Source organism: Symphalangus syndactylus, chromosome 2 (genome assembly GCF_028878055.3).
Source record: "Symphalangus syndactylus isolate Jambi chromosome 2, NHGRI_mSymSyn1-v2.1_pri, whole genome shotgun sequence".
NCBI lineage: Eukaryota > Metazoa > Chordata > Mammalia > Primates > Hylobatidae > Symphalangus > Symphalangus syndactylus.
In genome coordinates, this window is record NC_072424.2 from 24,143,691 (window position 1) to 24,159,299 (window position 15,609).

General features: G+C 54.1%; 1 protein-coding gene across 12 annotated transcripts in view; it reads left to right on the plus strand.

Annotated features, from left to right (window-relative positions):
• The window catches only part of AFAP1L2 (actin filament associated protein 1 like 2), a 109,941-nt gene that overhangs the window by 89,471 nt on the left and 4,861 nt on the right, over positions 1-15,609 (plus strand). For 4 of the 12 annotated variants that reach the window (XM_055248409.2, XM_055248444.2, XM_055248393.2 and 1 more), the window contains 9 exons: positions 1,411-1,590; positions 5,038-5,127; positions 6,961-7,045; positions 7,562-7,666; positions 10,442-10,653; positions 12,881-13,026; positions 13,893-14,004; positions 14,646-14,891; positions 14,975-15,143. In XM_055248409.2, the coding sequence (XP_055104384.1) occupies positions 1,411-1,590; positions 5,038-5,127; positions 6,961-7,045; positions 7,562-7,666; positions 10,442-10,653; positions 12,881-13,026; positions 13,893-14,004; positions 14,646-14,891; positions 14,975-15,143 (1,345 nt within the window). The remainder of the gene's footprint in view (positions 1-1,410; positions 1,591-5,037; positions 5,128-6,960; positions 7,046-7,561; positions 7,667-10,441; positions 10,654-12,880; positions 13,027-13,892; positions 14,005-14,645; positions 14,892-14,974; positions 15,144-15,609) is intronic. The other 8 variants (XM_055248419.2, XM_055248453.2, XM_055248401.2 and 5 more) reach the window with 2 other exon arrangements.

Genomic DNA, 15,609 nt, shown 5'->3' on the forward strand with positions numbered 1-15,609 from the left:
GATCTTGTTTGTATCAGGAGATTTGAACTTCTCCCTTATCTGAAATTGTATACAGGATTTTGTGTGTATGGATGAATGTACTTTTTCTGAACGCCAGAAAGGTCTAGTAGTTTCATCAAGTTCTCAAAGGCGGCTGTGACTACCACCGCCTCCCCCATCCCCATCCCATCCTCCTCTTTGTGAGACAGATACATCTTTCTGTCCCCTGGTCCTTTTTCACATCCTGTCTGCTGGAGTCCAGTCAGGCTTCTCTAGCCCAGCACCAATTCTGGCTACTGTTTTTTGTTGTTTTGTTTTGTTTGTTTGTTGTTGTTTTTGAGACGGAGTCTTGCTCTGTCGCCCAGGCTGCAGTGCAGTGATGCGATCTTGGCTCACTGCAAGCTCTACCTCCTGGGTTCAAGTGATTCTCCTGCCTCAGCCTCCTGAGTGGCTGGGATTACAGGTGCCCGCCACCATGCCTGGCTAATTTATGTATTTTTAGTAGAGACGGGGTTTCACCATGTTGGTCAGGCTGGACTCAAACTCCGGACTTTGTGATCTGCCTGCCTCAGCCTCCCAAAGTGCTGGGTTTACAGGCGTGAGCCACTGCGCCCGACCCTGCCTACTGTTTTTATCTGTGCAGCATGAGAATGCTAGGTATCTTCTCAGAAGTAACAATATTTTGAATTACTGATTACAAGACCAGACCCAGCAAGGAACCAGATATTACTCTGACAACAGTCCTGTTTCCTGCTATTTTAAATTAAAATTCCCAGTTGCGTGTCCTGATTTGAAATTCCACGGAATTATTATAAACACCTTTTCTTGCCTGGTTACAACAGGCCCTGCTCCGTGCCAATGTTATTTCAAGTAATCCTTTTAAGCAACCCTGTAACCCCATTTTACAAATGGGAAGCCAAGGGGTAAAGTATTTTCTCTGGTAGGGGAAGAGAGTCCTTCCTTTCTTTGTTAACACATCATCTTCCTAACTAGGCAGATAAGAAGCTTAGTTTTTGTGCCTTATGGACCCTTTACTCCAGAAGCCAAGCAAGCAATACAGAGAGGTGGAGAAACGGTGAAAGTCTGTCCACTTTGGAGAACTGACAGGTGAACACAGAGGATGTATTTTAGGCCCCCCAGGGCCTGGGGCAAGTTTGAGCCTTTTGGATAGCAGCATCCTGGAGCATTCTTGGCTGAGGCCAGTGAGAAGGAGGCTTGAGGGAGACAGGGACAATCTGATGTGAAGAACAGGAGTTGCTGATATTTGAGGTTAAGGCTCCAGGCCTGCTTCGGGGTGTCCAGCCTCTTAGTCTTGCTGGGTAAAGTCAGGCTCTTGGTGAGTCCTGCAAGGTCCAGCGGCACCTCCTTTGCAGACATCACCTCTGCCCGGCACCCACGGCAAAGTGGTGTATCTTCTCTCTTTCCTTCCAGTGCTACAAATCCTCCAAGGACCACAGCCCTCAGCTGGATGTGAACCTACTGGGCAGCAGTGTCATTCACAAGGAGAAGCAAGTGCGGAAGAAGGAGCACAAGCTGAAGATCACGCCGATGAATGCCGACGTGATTGTGCTGGGCCTGCAGAGCAAGGACCAGGCTGAGCAGTGGCTCAGGGTGAGGGGGACACCGAGCCACTTGGCGGGGTTCCTAGAGTTGTGGCCCCCAGCTTTTCTAAAGGGATGGATGATAGGGTCAGGGGTAGAGGATTTGTGATCCTTCAAGTTTGCAGGGCTTCCTGTGTTCTAAGTGGTAGCAATCTGTCTTGTGCAAATGGGTTACAGCATGCTGCTGCTAGTTCTGAATCCCCAGTACCCTGGACTTGGGTGCAGTTGAAATCCATTTCCCTTTTTGCCTCTAGTGAGGCATCCCCCTCCTCCTTGTTAAAGAAGAGTACACGTCCCTGCCATTTGCCACATATTTGCCATAGACCAAGGACTGTTAGCAACTTTAACCCATGTAACCACACTGGGGATGGCTGGGGAATGTTAATGTCCCCATTTTACAGTAGTGGTGATTAAGGCTCAAAGGGTGGAGGTGATGGATCAAAGTCGTCTGCCAAGTGGTGGCAGCATTGGTTCTCAGACCGAGGCCCATCTGACACAGTGCTGTGCCTCCTCCCACCACGAATGCACGTGGCCCACTCTGCCCACGCGTCCCCGGGTGTGATGATGAGGCATTTGGGGAGGGGCTTGCCTGCCCCAGGTGAAAGCTGGGCTTGATGCTTCCAGCAGGTGTAAAGTGTGCACCAGGAATGGATCCCCAGTTCCAGAGGGACCTCCAAACCGAGCAGGGACCCTGGTGAGGCCAGTGAGAGCCAGAGCAGCCCTTCCCCTCCTTCCTGCTGTCCCTCCCCTCCTTCCTGCTGTCCCTCCCCTCCTTCCTGCTGCCTCCTCTCCCATCACAACCACTTCAGCCCAGAAGCGTTCTATCCACCCCACACCCCACCCCACTCCACCTGCCACCCAGCTAAACATAACCACCTTGGCCAGCCTGTCAGAAACAGATCTGGACCACCTTGGTAAAACATGACCAAAATGTACCCTCCTGAGGCACTGGTCCACCCCTAGGCTGAGTACCCTAGATTTGGAGCAGGCAGGCTGTTTTTGTAAACCCACTAATTGTTTTGGAAATGCCAGGCCTGTCCTAACCAAGATTCTAGAAGGTGCTGACAGATGTCTCCATCTTTACTGCAAAATCTTCAAGCGGTGAAAGACAGTGGTATATAGAAAAAGAAGGGCAACTGCATAGACAGGTTTATGGTTTGGCTTCACAGATCTCCACGTGGGGTGGGGTTCCTGAGACAGCTAACCAGCTCTGAAAGGCCAGCCCTGGGCATTTAAGAGCCAGGGCTCTGAGTTCAAATCCTGGCTTCACCCCTTTTTTAGCTGAGTGATTTGGGGCTGGATCCTTTAATGTGCACAAAGTGCTTAGCACTGTGCCTGGTATATACTGAGTGCTCCATGAAACTTGGATAGTACAGATAAGACCACTGAGGCCCAGAGGGAGTGGGGGGCTTGTCCTGGGCTGCAGAGCTGATTAGGACCCAGAGCTCCGGGCTGTTGGTTTCTTACCCCAGTCTCCTGCCTTACCCACTACACACACACACACTCATTTGCACACACACATGCACACATGCAGATTCATGTACACATTTATACACACATGGACAAATGCACACGTATGCACATTTGCATACACATTTTTGCACATGCAGGCATTGCGCATGTGTGTACACACACACACACACACACACACACACACTCTCTGCTCTTGCCCCCAGTTCCCTGCTCTGTTCCTCTGACTGCTCAGATCCACTCATCCTCTCCCTGGCCCCTAGCCTCCCTCCCCAAACTCTCACGCCCTCTTCCTGAGACCCCTGGCCCCATAGCCTCTGCTGGTGGTTTCAAAGACAAGAACGCTTTCAGAAGGCACAGACTTTCTGTGTCCGGCCTCCACAGAGAGACCCTTTCCCCGGGTCAGATAAGTGCAGAGGTGGACTTGGCTGGAAACGCCTGCTCTGAGAAGCTGCCCACTCTTGTGCTTTGGCAGTGGGGGCTGGTCCACCTGTCTGATGGGCTCTCCACCTAGCTGCGTTGGGTTTATGAAGCCCATCGACCTTCCTTGGGCCTCTGTGTCCCAATTCTGCATACTGACACCCATGCCCAGGGTAAGACAGGCATATGACAGTAAACGGGAGATGCTGACTATGGGACGAGGGTCCCAGTAAAGGAAGGCACAAGGCAGGGCTCTTCCCAGGAAGCATGACCCTGCCCCCACCCCACTCCTGAACTCCTCCTGGCTTAGTGGCACTTTCCCTGGGCAGGGGCATCCATGTATTTGGCCCAAGCTAATAGGGATGGTAATCCATGTGCCTGCCCTGTGCTGGGTACTTGACACAAAAGCGCTCGCAGCTGGCTCATGGCAAAGGTATTGACCCAGTTTACAGATGCAGTGGCTGAGGCTCGGGCTCAGTGTCACACAGGTGCCAACTCTAGTGCCTGTGCTCTTCCTGTGACACTGGGTTGCATATTCAGTGTGGACTACAGTCTGGAACTGGAGTTCTTGGGCTCTTCTGATTTGAAACCCATTTCCACAAACTACTCTAGGCATAGACTGAAAGAGGGGGATCTTTGAAGTCACTCTAACTAATTCTGCATTTCCAAAGGGCTTCCAGGTGGGTAGTGTGTTTCTGGTCGCCCTGGGAGTTCCCCCGGGAAGAAGGGAGTGCCCCTGGCTCAGACTGAGGCAATGCTTTGCCTAGTCAGAGCCACTGCTGACTTTCTGCATCTGCCACCAGCCCAGGCTCTGTTCCTCTGACTGCCCAGTCCCACCCATCCTCTTCCGGACCCAGCCTCCCTTCCCAGAGTCTCATGCCCTCTTCCTGAGACCCCTGCCCCATAGCCTCTGCTCGGGGTTTCAAAGACAAGAACGCTTTCAGAAGGCACAGCCTCTCTGTGTCCAGCCTTTACAGAGAGACCCTCTTCCTCCACTGGTCAATGAAGCCAGTGAAGAGGTCCCTTCCCAGAGGAGGGAGGGTGGGTGGGTGGGCGGCGGCAGGCGAGTCGGGAGAGCCAGTGGGTGGTTGGAACAAGGCAGTTTGCAGGCCTGCTCCTCAGGCAGCGTGGAGACTCCACAGAGAGTTGCATGATCTCTGAAAAGCCAGAGGACTGTCTAGCAAGGCAGTTGTTCATCACGCCTGCAACAGAACAGTAGCCCTGCCTGGAATGGTGGCAGGAAAGGGGCTCGCGGAGCCCTGGGCTGGTGGCTGTGGTCATCTTTGGCCTTTGCTGCCAAGGCCCCCCTCGCATGCCCATGAACGTGTGGGACCTGCAGAAAGGAGCCTGAACAACGAGCCCTCCCCACTGCAGCCTGCCCAGCTGGGTCCGAGGCCACATGCAGGCCTTGGGGCTGGGGTAGGGGTGAGTCCTCTTGCTTGGAAATTCATCTTCTCTCTCACCTCCACCCGCTCTCCCCTGACCTGCAGGAGCCCTGGCTTCGGCCTGGCTGTGAGTGCTGGCCAGAGGACCTCAGCCTCTGCTGATGGCTTCCCTCTCGCCTCAGGTCATCCAGGAAGTGAGCGGCCTGCCTTCCGAAGTAGCATCTGAAGGAAACCAGTACACCCCGGATGCCCAGCGCTTTAACTGCCAGAAAGTAAGCCTCTGCCCTGCCTGGAGGGAGAGTCCCCTTCCATGTTTTCTCTGTAAAAATTAAAAGTGTAAAATTGGGAGCTTCGTTTTTATATTTCAGTCCAATTAATAAGAAACACACAATGCTTGAGGCCGGGCAGGGTGGGCTCACGCATGTAATCCCAGCACTTTGGGAGGCTGAGGTGGGTGGATCACCTGAGGTCAGGGATTCGAGACCAGCCTGGCCAACATGGTGAAACCCTGTCTCTACTAAAAATATAAAAATTAGCCGGGCGTGGTGGTGGGTGCCTGTAATCCCAGCTACTCGGGAGCCTGAGGCAGGAGAATCGCTTGAACCCAGGAGACGGAGGTTGCAGTGAGCTGAGATAGCGCCACTGTACTCCAGCCTGTGTGACAGAGGGAGACTCCAACTCAAAAAAAGAAAAAAGAGAAAAAGAAAGGTACACTGCTTGGAAAAGAGGAGTAACTCTAGCTTGGCAGGAAGATGGAGGAACAGATACAGACCTAAAATGTTTTCTTGCTGGTAGGTGCCGGGGGTGGGCGGGTGAGGGGACAGGGGGAAGCTTTATTGGAACAAAAGTCACTTTGGCCTGCATTCTTAAGTAGGGAGACTGAGTTTATGAGGCACTTCCTTCCCCGTTATTCCTCAGTAGCGCCTCTGGGCTTGGGGCACTGTCTCAAGGCTGACTGCAACCAAAGGGCTGTAGTCCTCATTTGCATGGTGCTTGCAGGGAGCTTTAGGCTTAAAGGTCAAGGTTGAAAAAGTTGAATTAGGTTCTGGCCAAAAGGAGGAATTGTCATCTGTGGGGTCACATTTCCTGTCCCTGAGCACCTGCAGGTAGGTATCCTGAAGCGTCGGCACACGCAGAACAGCCAGAACGTCACTGTGGCTCCTCTTGGGGTCCCCACCCCAGCAGGGAGGAAAGCAAGAGGCACACAGAGGGCTTGAGCAGAAAGGAGGCCACTTACTCTCCAGAAGGCACGGGTCATCCCACACGGAGAAATAGCCCACAGTCCTTCCAGATTCCAGAGTGACTCAGGAGGGGCCATTTTTCATTGTCTCATTTGTTCCTTGGCCACTGACAAGAAAACAAAAGTTGGAATGAATATGGGTTTTCTTCAAAGACTTGGCATGCAGTGCTTCCCTGGCCAGGGACTGCTGGCCCTGGACCCTGCCTAAGGCCGGTCCTGTTGCTTGGGAGACTGTCAGCTTGTTTTCTAGAGGTCTGCAGTCGGTGACTCTCTCAACGCAGCTTGATTGGAATATTCTGAGGGTTTCATGTTCTAACAGTAGCAGCAGCTACACTTTTCTAGGGATCATCTTGAGTCCCCAACACCCCTGTGAGCAGACGGGGATGTCATCCCTATGTGACACATGCAGAGTGAGGCTCAGGCTCATTTAACTCGGGCACCGGCCTGGCAGCAGAATGCTCCAGCCAGGACTCAGATCACATGGTCTGCTCCTGTGCAGATGAACCAGCTCACGTTGCTAGAACAGTCAGCTCTCAAAAGACTTCTTCACACTCTCAGTATGAGTGGTTTCTAGCTTGACAGTTAACATCATCGGGGACGCAGACTCTAATGCCACCCCTGAGCAGCCTGCTCGCCCTGCCCACTGGCTACAGGGTCACTGTCACATCAGGTTGAACAGCCATTTAGAAGGTGGGCCAATGTCCTACCAGTGACCTGGATTCTGCCATTTAGGTGGCCGGCAGGGGTTTGCTCAGCTGACTTCTGGCATAAAACCAAGAGCCATCTATTATTTTCCCTTAAACTGTGGCCTCCAAGGTAACTGTTTCCAGCCAGTGATCCCCATTCATGTCTCTTTTGTCCATAGCCAGATATAGCTGAGAAGTACTTGTCAGCTTCAGAGTATGGGAGCTCCGTGGATGGCCACCCTGAGGTCCCAGAAACCAAAGACGGTAACATCGTGTGGTTGGGAGGGGAATGGTGTCCCAGGCTGTGAGTCTGGGCTGTCAGGCTCAGCCCTAATGGGTTTTAGCAGCTGATTCTAACATGGCCTCCCATTAATAAACCACTCGGAAATATTGCTGATAGATCCAGGAAAAAGGGAGACTCGGCCAAATTGAAGTTAAGCTTCATGAAATGCTGGGGGTAGAATATTCTTCCATCTCTTTTTGTTTGCTAACCCTATTTCAAATCTCTTTGAGCCAGTAGTGTGTAAAGATTCTCAAGTGGTTGCATATTCTATAAGAAGTCTATGTACCCCTCTTGAGTGTGTGACTTTAAGGACACCTGACTCTGGCCTGCGGGTCCTGGTTTGGGGAGATGTGTGTGTGTGTGTGCATATGTGTGCGCATAGTAGCGGGGAGGGATGGGTGGATGGAGTGGAAATGGGTTTGCTATGTTCTCCATCTCTCATGGGCACATGGGTGGACCACGTGCAATACGAATTGCTTTCTATCTCATCTTGACAGTCAAGAAGAAATGTTCTGCTGGCCTCAAACTGAGCAACCTAATGAATCTGGGCAGGAAGAAATCCACCTCACTGGAGCCTGTGGAGAGGTCCCTCGAGACGTCCAGTAAGAATTGTAGCTACCTCCGGGACCACAGGCTCATTCCCTGGGCTGGAACCTGCAGGAAGGCAAGCTCAGACAGTGAAGGCAGGGGGTTTTAGGTCTTCCGTGAACATCTCTAGGGATGGAGAGCCTGCAGTCCTTAGGTTCCCGACTGTTGTTACTGCAGGCAGTTCTTTATGCCTGATCCAACTCTCTTGCTGCAATGTTGGGGACTTTGTGGAAGTGAAGGGTAACTGATTGGTGTCCTCCTAGTATTCTTTTAAAAATGATGTTCATTTGATCTATATTTACCGGTTATAGCAGGGACCGTGTTAAAACGGGACCAAGCAGAAGGATGGCAGGCACAGTACTGAGAGCTCACAGCCTGCCTGGGGGAGGTGATGATTTTATACCCATAAGCACGCACTGTGCCATCTTCGTAGCTATCAGGACTCAGGGACAGAGAGAACTTTTCTTGCCCTGTGGTCAGAGATAGCTTTGTGGACCTGAGCCTTGAGGGGCATGTAGGAGTGGAATGGGCTGGAATGATGCCTGTGGACAGGAGCAATGACTCTGAAATGGGAACAACCGAGACTATGAAGGGGACAGTGAGAACCCTGTACTGGTGCAGAGGGTATGGGTGCAGGTAGGCTCTTGGAGGTCATCTCTACAGCCTTCGCTCATACTTGCGGAAACTGAGGTTAGGAGGAGCGATAAGCCTTTCTTGGGAAATATCTTGGGGTGGGACTGGTATCTTGATCCCCAAGCTGGTCCCACATTGGGGGTCATCCTTCCAGGGGCCTGAAGCCCATTATTGTCCCATCTCTGGGTTCCCTTCCTGAGTCCCAGTTGAGTTTTCTTGTGTTTTGAGGCTGGCAGGGTGGTGGGGGTGGGCTAGGAGGTGTGTCTTTGCATTCTCCTGCTTCTCCAGCCAGGGTGCCAGGCAGTGGCCTCGGGGGGCATGATGTTTAGCCTGGGAGCTCGGTCCCTGTGAGTCACTGTTTAAGAGATGTGGCTGGGTGATTGCTGGATGTCTACTCAGCAGTAAAGCATGCTCCCTGCAGCTAGGGGAGGGCCGAGAGAGAACACAGCTGCTCTCCTTCCCAGGACTGGGGGTGCTTAACAGATCTGAGATCCCACCTCTCATGATCCAAAGTTCTCTTGGGTACAGAGGATTGTGATGGGTGTGTGTGGCATCTCAGTCCTGGTCCCTAATTCTTCCACTTTGTGTTAATGTGGCTTGGCGATATGCATGATCCCCACTGTGTGTCTGGCACTGGGCCAGGCAGGAAGGTAGCTGTGCACTTTCACCCTATTGCCTGGTTCAGCCAGCCAAAGCTCAGGGCAGCTTCCAATCCCTTAGGACAGGGAAGGTGTCTGATGGGTTCTGAAGCTGAGATTCTGGGGGACTCTAAGGAAGCCCAGAGGCAGTGCCAGCCCAGGACACACCTAGACACCCAGCCCTCCTGCCCCTGCATCCCCTCCTGCCCCCAAGTCCCCTCCTGCCCCTTCGTCCCCTCCTGCCCCTTCGTCCCCTCCTGCACCCGCGTCCCCTCCTGCACCCGCGTCCCCTCCTGCAGCCCTGACCCCTCCTGCATCTGCGTCCCCTTCTGCAGCCCCATCGCCTCCTGCATCTGTGTCCCCTTCTGCATCTGCGTCCCCTTCTGCATCTGCGTCCTCTCCTGCAGCCCCGCTCCCTCCTGCAGCCCCGTCCCCTCCTGCAGCCCCGTCCCCTCCTGCAGCCCCGTCCCCTCCTGCAGCCCCGTCCCCTCCTGCACCTGCATCCCCTCCTGCACCTGCATCCCCTCCTGCACCTGCATCCCCTCCTGCATCTGCATCTCCTTCTGCAGCCCCGTCCCCTCCTGCAGCCCCGTCCCCTCCTGCACCTACATCCCCTCCTGCACCTACATCCCCTCCTGCATCTGCATCTCCTTCTGCATCTGCATCTCCTTCTGCAGCGCTGTCCCCTCCTGCAGCCCCGCTCCCTCCTGCAGCCCCGTCCCCTCCTGCAGCCCCGTCCCCTCCTGCATCTGCCACCCCTCCTGCAGCCCCGTCCCCTCCCGCATCCGCATCCCCTCCCGCATCCGCGTCCCCTCCCGCATCGTCGTCCCCTCCCGCATCCGCGTCCCCTCCCGCAGCCCCGGCCCATCCTGTAACTGCACCCCCTCCTGCATCTGCATCTCCTCCTGCAGCACCGCTCCCTCCTGCAGCCCCGCTCCCTCCCGCAGCCCCGTCCCCTCCCGCACCTGCGTCCCCTCCGGCACCTGCGTCCCCTCCCGCACCTGCGTCCCCTCCTGCACCTGCATCCCCTCCTGCATCTGCATCTCCTTCTGCGGCCCCGTCCCCTCCTGCAGCCCCGTACCCTCCTGCACCTGCATCCCGTCCTGCACCTGCATCCCCTCCTGCACCTGCATCCCCTCCTGCACCTGCATCCCCTCCTGCATCTGCATCTCATTCTGCAGCACTGGTCCCCTCCTGCAGCCCCGCTCCCTCCTGCAGCCCCGCTCCCTCCTGCAGCCCCGTCCCCTCCTGTATCTGCCACCCCTCCTGCAGCCCCATCCCCTCCTGCATCTGCATCCCCTCCTCCATCCGCGTCCCCTCCCGCAGCCGCGCCCCCTCCATCTGTATGCCCTCCCGCAGCCCCGCCCCCTCCATCTGTAAGCCCTACCGCAGCCCCGCCCCCTCCTGCATCTGCGTCCCCTCCTGCAGCCCTGTTCCCTCCTGCAGCCCTGTCCCCTCCTGCAGCCCTGTCCCCTCCTGCAGCCCTGTCCCCTCCTGCATCTGCACTTCCTCCTGCAGGTTACCTGAACGTGCTGGTGAACAGCCAGTGGAAGTCTCGCTGGTGCTCTGTCAGGGACAATCACCTGCACTTCTACCAGGACCGGAACCGGAGCAAGGTGGCCCAGCAACCCCTCAGCCTGGTGGGCTGCGAGGTGGTCCCAGATCCCAGCCCCGACCACCTCTACTCCTTCCGCATCCTCCACAAGGGCGAGGAGCTGGCCAAGCTTGAGGTACCACCGGCCTGCAGGGGGAGCAGGGCCAGCCAGGGTGTGGCGATGGTGGCTGTTTGCTGCCAGTCTCCAGGACTGTAATCCTACTAAGGGAGAATCAATGTCCCCGCGTGTTATTTTTACTTCGTTTGCCTGAGATTGTTTGCATTTTTAAAAATTTCCATTCCTTTTCTGACCTCAGAGTGGTTGCGTCGTAAGAGTGGAACCATGCGCTACTTCCTGCACTTAGGGCAGGAGGAGTATTTTTAGTTCCCTGAGCTACTGGAAAAGCTGCTGGGGATTCAAAGTGGGTGTTGTTTTGTTTGGGTATCACCAGCTGGGAGAGCTTCTAGGCCCAGTACGTAAAAACCACACTGTTAGAGCTTATCTGGGGGAAAAAATTCGCTTTGTGATACAATTGCATTCCTCTCACTCCCCATCCTCCGTTTGATGTGATGTTACATTTACAAAAATAAGAAGTGACATAATGCCTTGCAAGCTGCGGCAGGCGGAGACCGAGTCCCTTCCACGCATGGAAGCACACGCTTGCCCTTGAATGCCCGTTCACTTAGTCTTTGATGAGGAGGTCCTCATCCAAACTTTGCTCCAATCCTGCCCTCTGGTGGCTGAAAGACCCACATCGCAATTGCTTCCCAGGGTCCAGCTTGTAGCTTATATTCATCCATTCAGAGGTTCCCCATCAACAAATATCTCCTCAGCACAGGAATATGGTGGACAAGAGCGATGTGGGCTCCCTGTCCTTGTGGCACTTACATCCTAGTTTGGGAGTGTGATGTTATTCAGCAAATTACCCAGCCAATCGCTGAGCTACAATGGCTGGAAAGAAGTGGGGAGGGTGCTATAGATTTGTAATGGTGGCTGGGTGACAGGCTGGAGGGGAAGGGACAGGGCTTGATCCTAGGAGCAACGGAGCCCTGATGGCTTTCAGGGGAGGGTGGCAAGCTCAGATCGGGGTTTTGAGATGCTTCCTCCAGCTACTGGGGTGGGAGTGGATGGGAGGGGGCAAGAAGGGACGTGTTAGGAAGCTGTCACAGCTGTCCAGGGCAGAGATGCAGCCTGGACTAGGGGAAGCCCATGAAAAGCTGTATTTAGAATCCAGTTGAAACTAAGTGGGGGCAGGGCGTGATGACCCATGCCTGTAACCCCAGCACTTTGGGAGGCTGAGGCGGGCGGATCACCTGAGGTCAGGAGTTTGAAACCAGCCTGGCCAACATGGTGAAACCCTGTCTCTACTAAAACACAAAAATTAGCTGGGTGTGGTGGTGGTCACCTGTAGTCCCAGCTACTTGGGAGGCTGACACAGGAGAATTGCTTGAAGCTGGGAGGCAGAGGCTGCAGTGAGCCAAGATCCCACCACTGCACTCCAGCCTAGGTGACAGAACAAGATTCTGTCTTAAAAAAAAAACAAAAAAAAAAACTGGGAAAAGGAAACAAACTGTCAAATTCTGCTCATCATGGCCTCTTTGATGAAGGGAATGTAGCAGCAAATGTGATGGAGCTATGGGTTATACCAAAGGGGGCTGATTTTCCTCATGAAAATAAACCTATAGCTTTGATTAAATGGGCAGTTTTTCTCATTATAAAGGTAAGAAACAGTGTGGACATTTTAATTGAGGCACCTAGTGGATGAATTTGATTAGAATGCATTGTCCCCTGGGAAAAAAAAATACCAAATTCACTGGGATTTTGATCACGATTTAGCAGCTGAGCTAGTGTAAGGCATTTAAAAGATGTCCCGACTTTACTGAAGCAACGAACAAAAATAAATTTGAATGTTGTTATTTTGGGGGGATCCAGGAAGTCTTGTTGTATGTGGGATTAGTGGGATGACATGCATTGTTCATAAAATACAAGTGTCAACTTAAAAGACATACAATTTTTAAATCATTTTAAAAACTATTAACAGTTGGTCACTAACAATTTTTAATAGTGACCACCTGGTGATGTTTTCACCTCCTAGAAACACAATGTATATACATCTCATATGGCCCTTGGGACAAAAGTCCACAGCATTATTGAGGTGGCATCAAGATGTCACAGGAAATATTATCTGGGGCCACTGGGGGGTGGGATAGGCTGGTGAACAGGAGGAGCACAGCCCCGGGCTGTTACAGAGGCTTTCGTGGGCAGGCTCTGGGTTAGGGGTACGGTCATGGCCTGGTGGGGAGGGGCTGGCATCAGGCAGCACTGCCTGGCCCTGCTCATGTCTCTCTCGGCCTCGTTCCAGGCCAAGTCTTCCGAGGAAATGGGCCACTGGCTGGGTCTCTTGCTCTCCGAGTCAGGCTCCAAGACAGACCCAGAAGAGTTCACCTACGACTATGTGGATGCTGATAGGGTTTCCTGTATTGTGAGTGCGGCCAAAAACTCTCTCTTGTGAGTAATTTGGGCCCTTCCTCTGTACACTGTCTTATTCCTGGCCATGCTGTAGGCCCTGGGTCAGAGTCGGGGGCAGCAGGGAGCACAGGGTCCCACCCTACTCTGCCCAGCAGCAGGAAGATGTGAAGCCAAGGAGTGGCCCTCAGGGAGGCCTGGCCAAGAGCCAGGAGCTGAGCTAAGAGCAAGGAGCCAAGCCAGGCTTTGGGCCCCGGGGGCGGCTTTGGCGTCCTCGGAGGCAGTTAGATTCTCCAGCTCCTCCAGGCAGAGCTGTCACCTTTCCTGACCTCCTCCTTGTCCTTCCGGTGAATCCCTCACTGGGTCTCCAGCACACCCTGGAGAAAAGCAGGTCAGGGGGTAGTGCTTCTGTTTCCAGATGAGCAAACTGGGGCTGAGGGAGAGGCCTTCTCTGGTCAGGGTGGTAGAGCCAGTCTCGTGGAAGCCGGCCGAGCCACTGAAACACAATCAGTTTTCTCATGGACCAAACAGGGACAGTGTCTGGCCTGCACCACCCCAAGTGTATGGTGAAGATGAAATGAGAAGGGGTTTTTTGTTGTGGTTCCTGGAAGGAGATCCTAGAAGGGAGGAATCGGGGAGAAGATGGCAAAGGGGTCCTAAGATGAGGTGTATGGGCAAGGGAAGGTTGTCTTTCTGGGAGGAAAATCTTGAGCCAAGAATTCCAGGAGGAAGGCACTGGTAAAAGAGGGAGGAGGTGCCCTCAGATCCATGGAGGTGAGTGTCAGCCCCCAGATCTCTTGTGTGGCCACCACTTTCACGGCAGCCACTCATCACTGGGAATCCTGAGTCTGGTGCTTTCGCCACCCTGCCCCGGCTGCTTCATGCATGCCACCTTGCCCTGTTTCCAGACTGATGCAGAGAAAGTTCTCAGAGCCCAACACTTACATCGATGGCCTGCCTAGCCAGGACCTCCAGGAGGAGCTGTATGATGACGTGGAACTGTCGGAGCTCACAGCTGCGGTAAGGACCTGGCCAGGCAGCGGCCTGGGGCTCTCCAGCCCTCCTCCTACAAACCTCAACGCCTGGATGCCAGAGATCATTAGAGTATCCCTGAGATGAGTGGGTTCTGAGTCACCTACTAGGCCATTAGCGCAGACACCTAAGTGCAACAAGGCTGTCTCCTATATGTGAGGCTGTGCAGTTTGCTAGATGAAACACCGGTGAACCACTCTGGTCAGGGCTAGGGGTGGGTGGTGGGATTGGGAGTGGAGGCACCAGTAGGCTTCCAGGTCCAAATCGATTGTTGAGTGGGATGATCACACCGATGGCAGCTTCCACGTGCTGGGCACTGAACCCTGTGCTGAGCTGAGGACCTCCTGCAGATGATCTCCTTGAATCCTAATCACCTTTTGGGGAGGTGCTGCTCTTTTCCTCTTTACAGATGAGGAAATAAGGTTCAGGGAAGTTAAGTGCTCTGTCTGGGTCTTCCATCTCGAGTGACATATCTAGGACTCAACCAGTGGGCTCCCCCCAGGAGGGAGGGAGATCTCTTGGGAACACTGTGAGGTGGGCACCAGAGCTGTGAGGCAGGGCTGGTGCCCCCTCCACAGCTGAGGGAGTAGAGGTGATGGTGAATGCCCCAGACTCACTCTTTTCTGCAGGTGGAGCCTACCGAGGAAGCCACCCCTGTTGCGGATGACCCAAATGAGAGAGAATCTGACCGAGTGTACCTGGACCTCACACCTGTCAAGTCCTTTCTGCACGGCCCCAGCAGTGCACAGGCCCAGGCCTCCTCCCCGACGTTGTCCTGCCTGGACAATGCGACTGAGGCCCTCCCTGCAGACCCAGGCCCAGGTCCCACCCCAGATGAGCCCTGCATAAAGTGTCCAGAGAATCTGGGAGAACAGGTACAGGCCCTCCCCTGCAGGACAGCCAGACCACCTTCCCATGCCCCTTCAGTCAGCTGAGTCAGGTCTGCTTTCCCCCAAAGCAGCTGGAGAGTTTGGAGCCAGAGGAGGCTTCCCTGAGAATCACCACCGTCAAAATCCAGACTGAACAGCAGAGAATCTCCTTCCCACCAAGCTGCCCGGAGGCCGTGGTGGCCACCCCACCTGGTGCCAGCCCACCTGTGAAGGACAGGTTGCGCGTGACCAGTGCAGGTACCTGTGCTTGGGGAAGTTAGCCCGATTCCATCTGTATTAGTCAGGGTTCTCTAGAGGGACAAAACTAATAGGATAGTTGCATATATGAAAGGGCGTTTATTAAGGAGGATTGACTCACACGATCACAAGGTCAAGTCCCACAATAGGCCTTCTGCAAGTTGAGGAGCAAGGAAGCCAGTGGTGGATCAGTCTGAGTCCCAAAGCCTCAAGTAGGGAAGCTGACAGTGCAGCCTTCAGTCTGTGGCCAAAGGCCTGAGAGCCCCTGGCAAACCACTGGTGTAGGTCCAAGAGTCCAAAAGCTGAAGAACTTGGGAGTCTGATGTTCAAGGGCCAGGAAGCATCCAGCATGGGAGAAAGATGAAGGCTGGGGAAGACTCAGCAAGTCAAGTCCTTCCGCGTTCCTCTGCCTGCTTTACTCTAGCCACGCTGCCAGCTGATTAGGTGGTGCCCAGAGAGCGGGTCT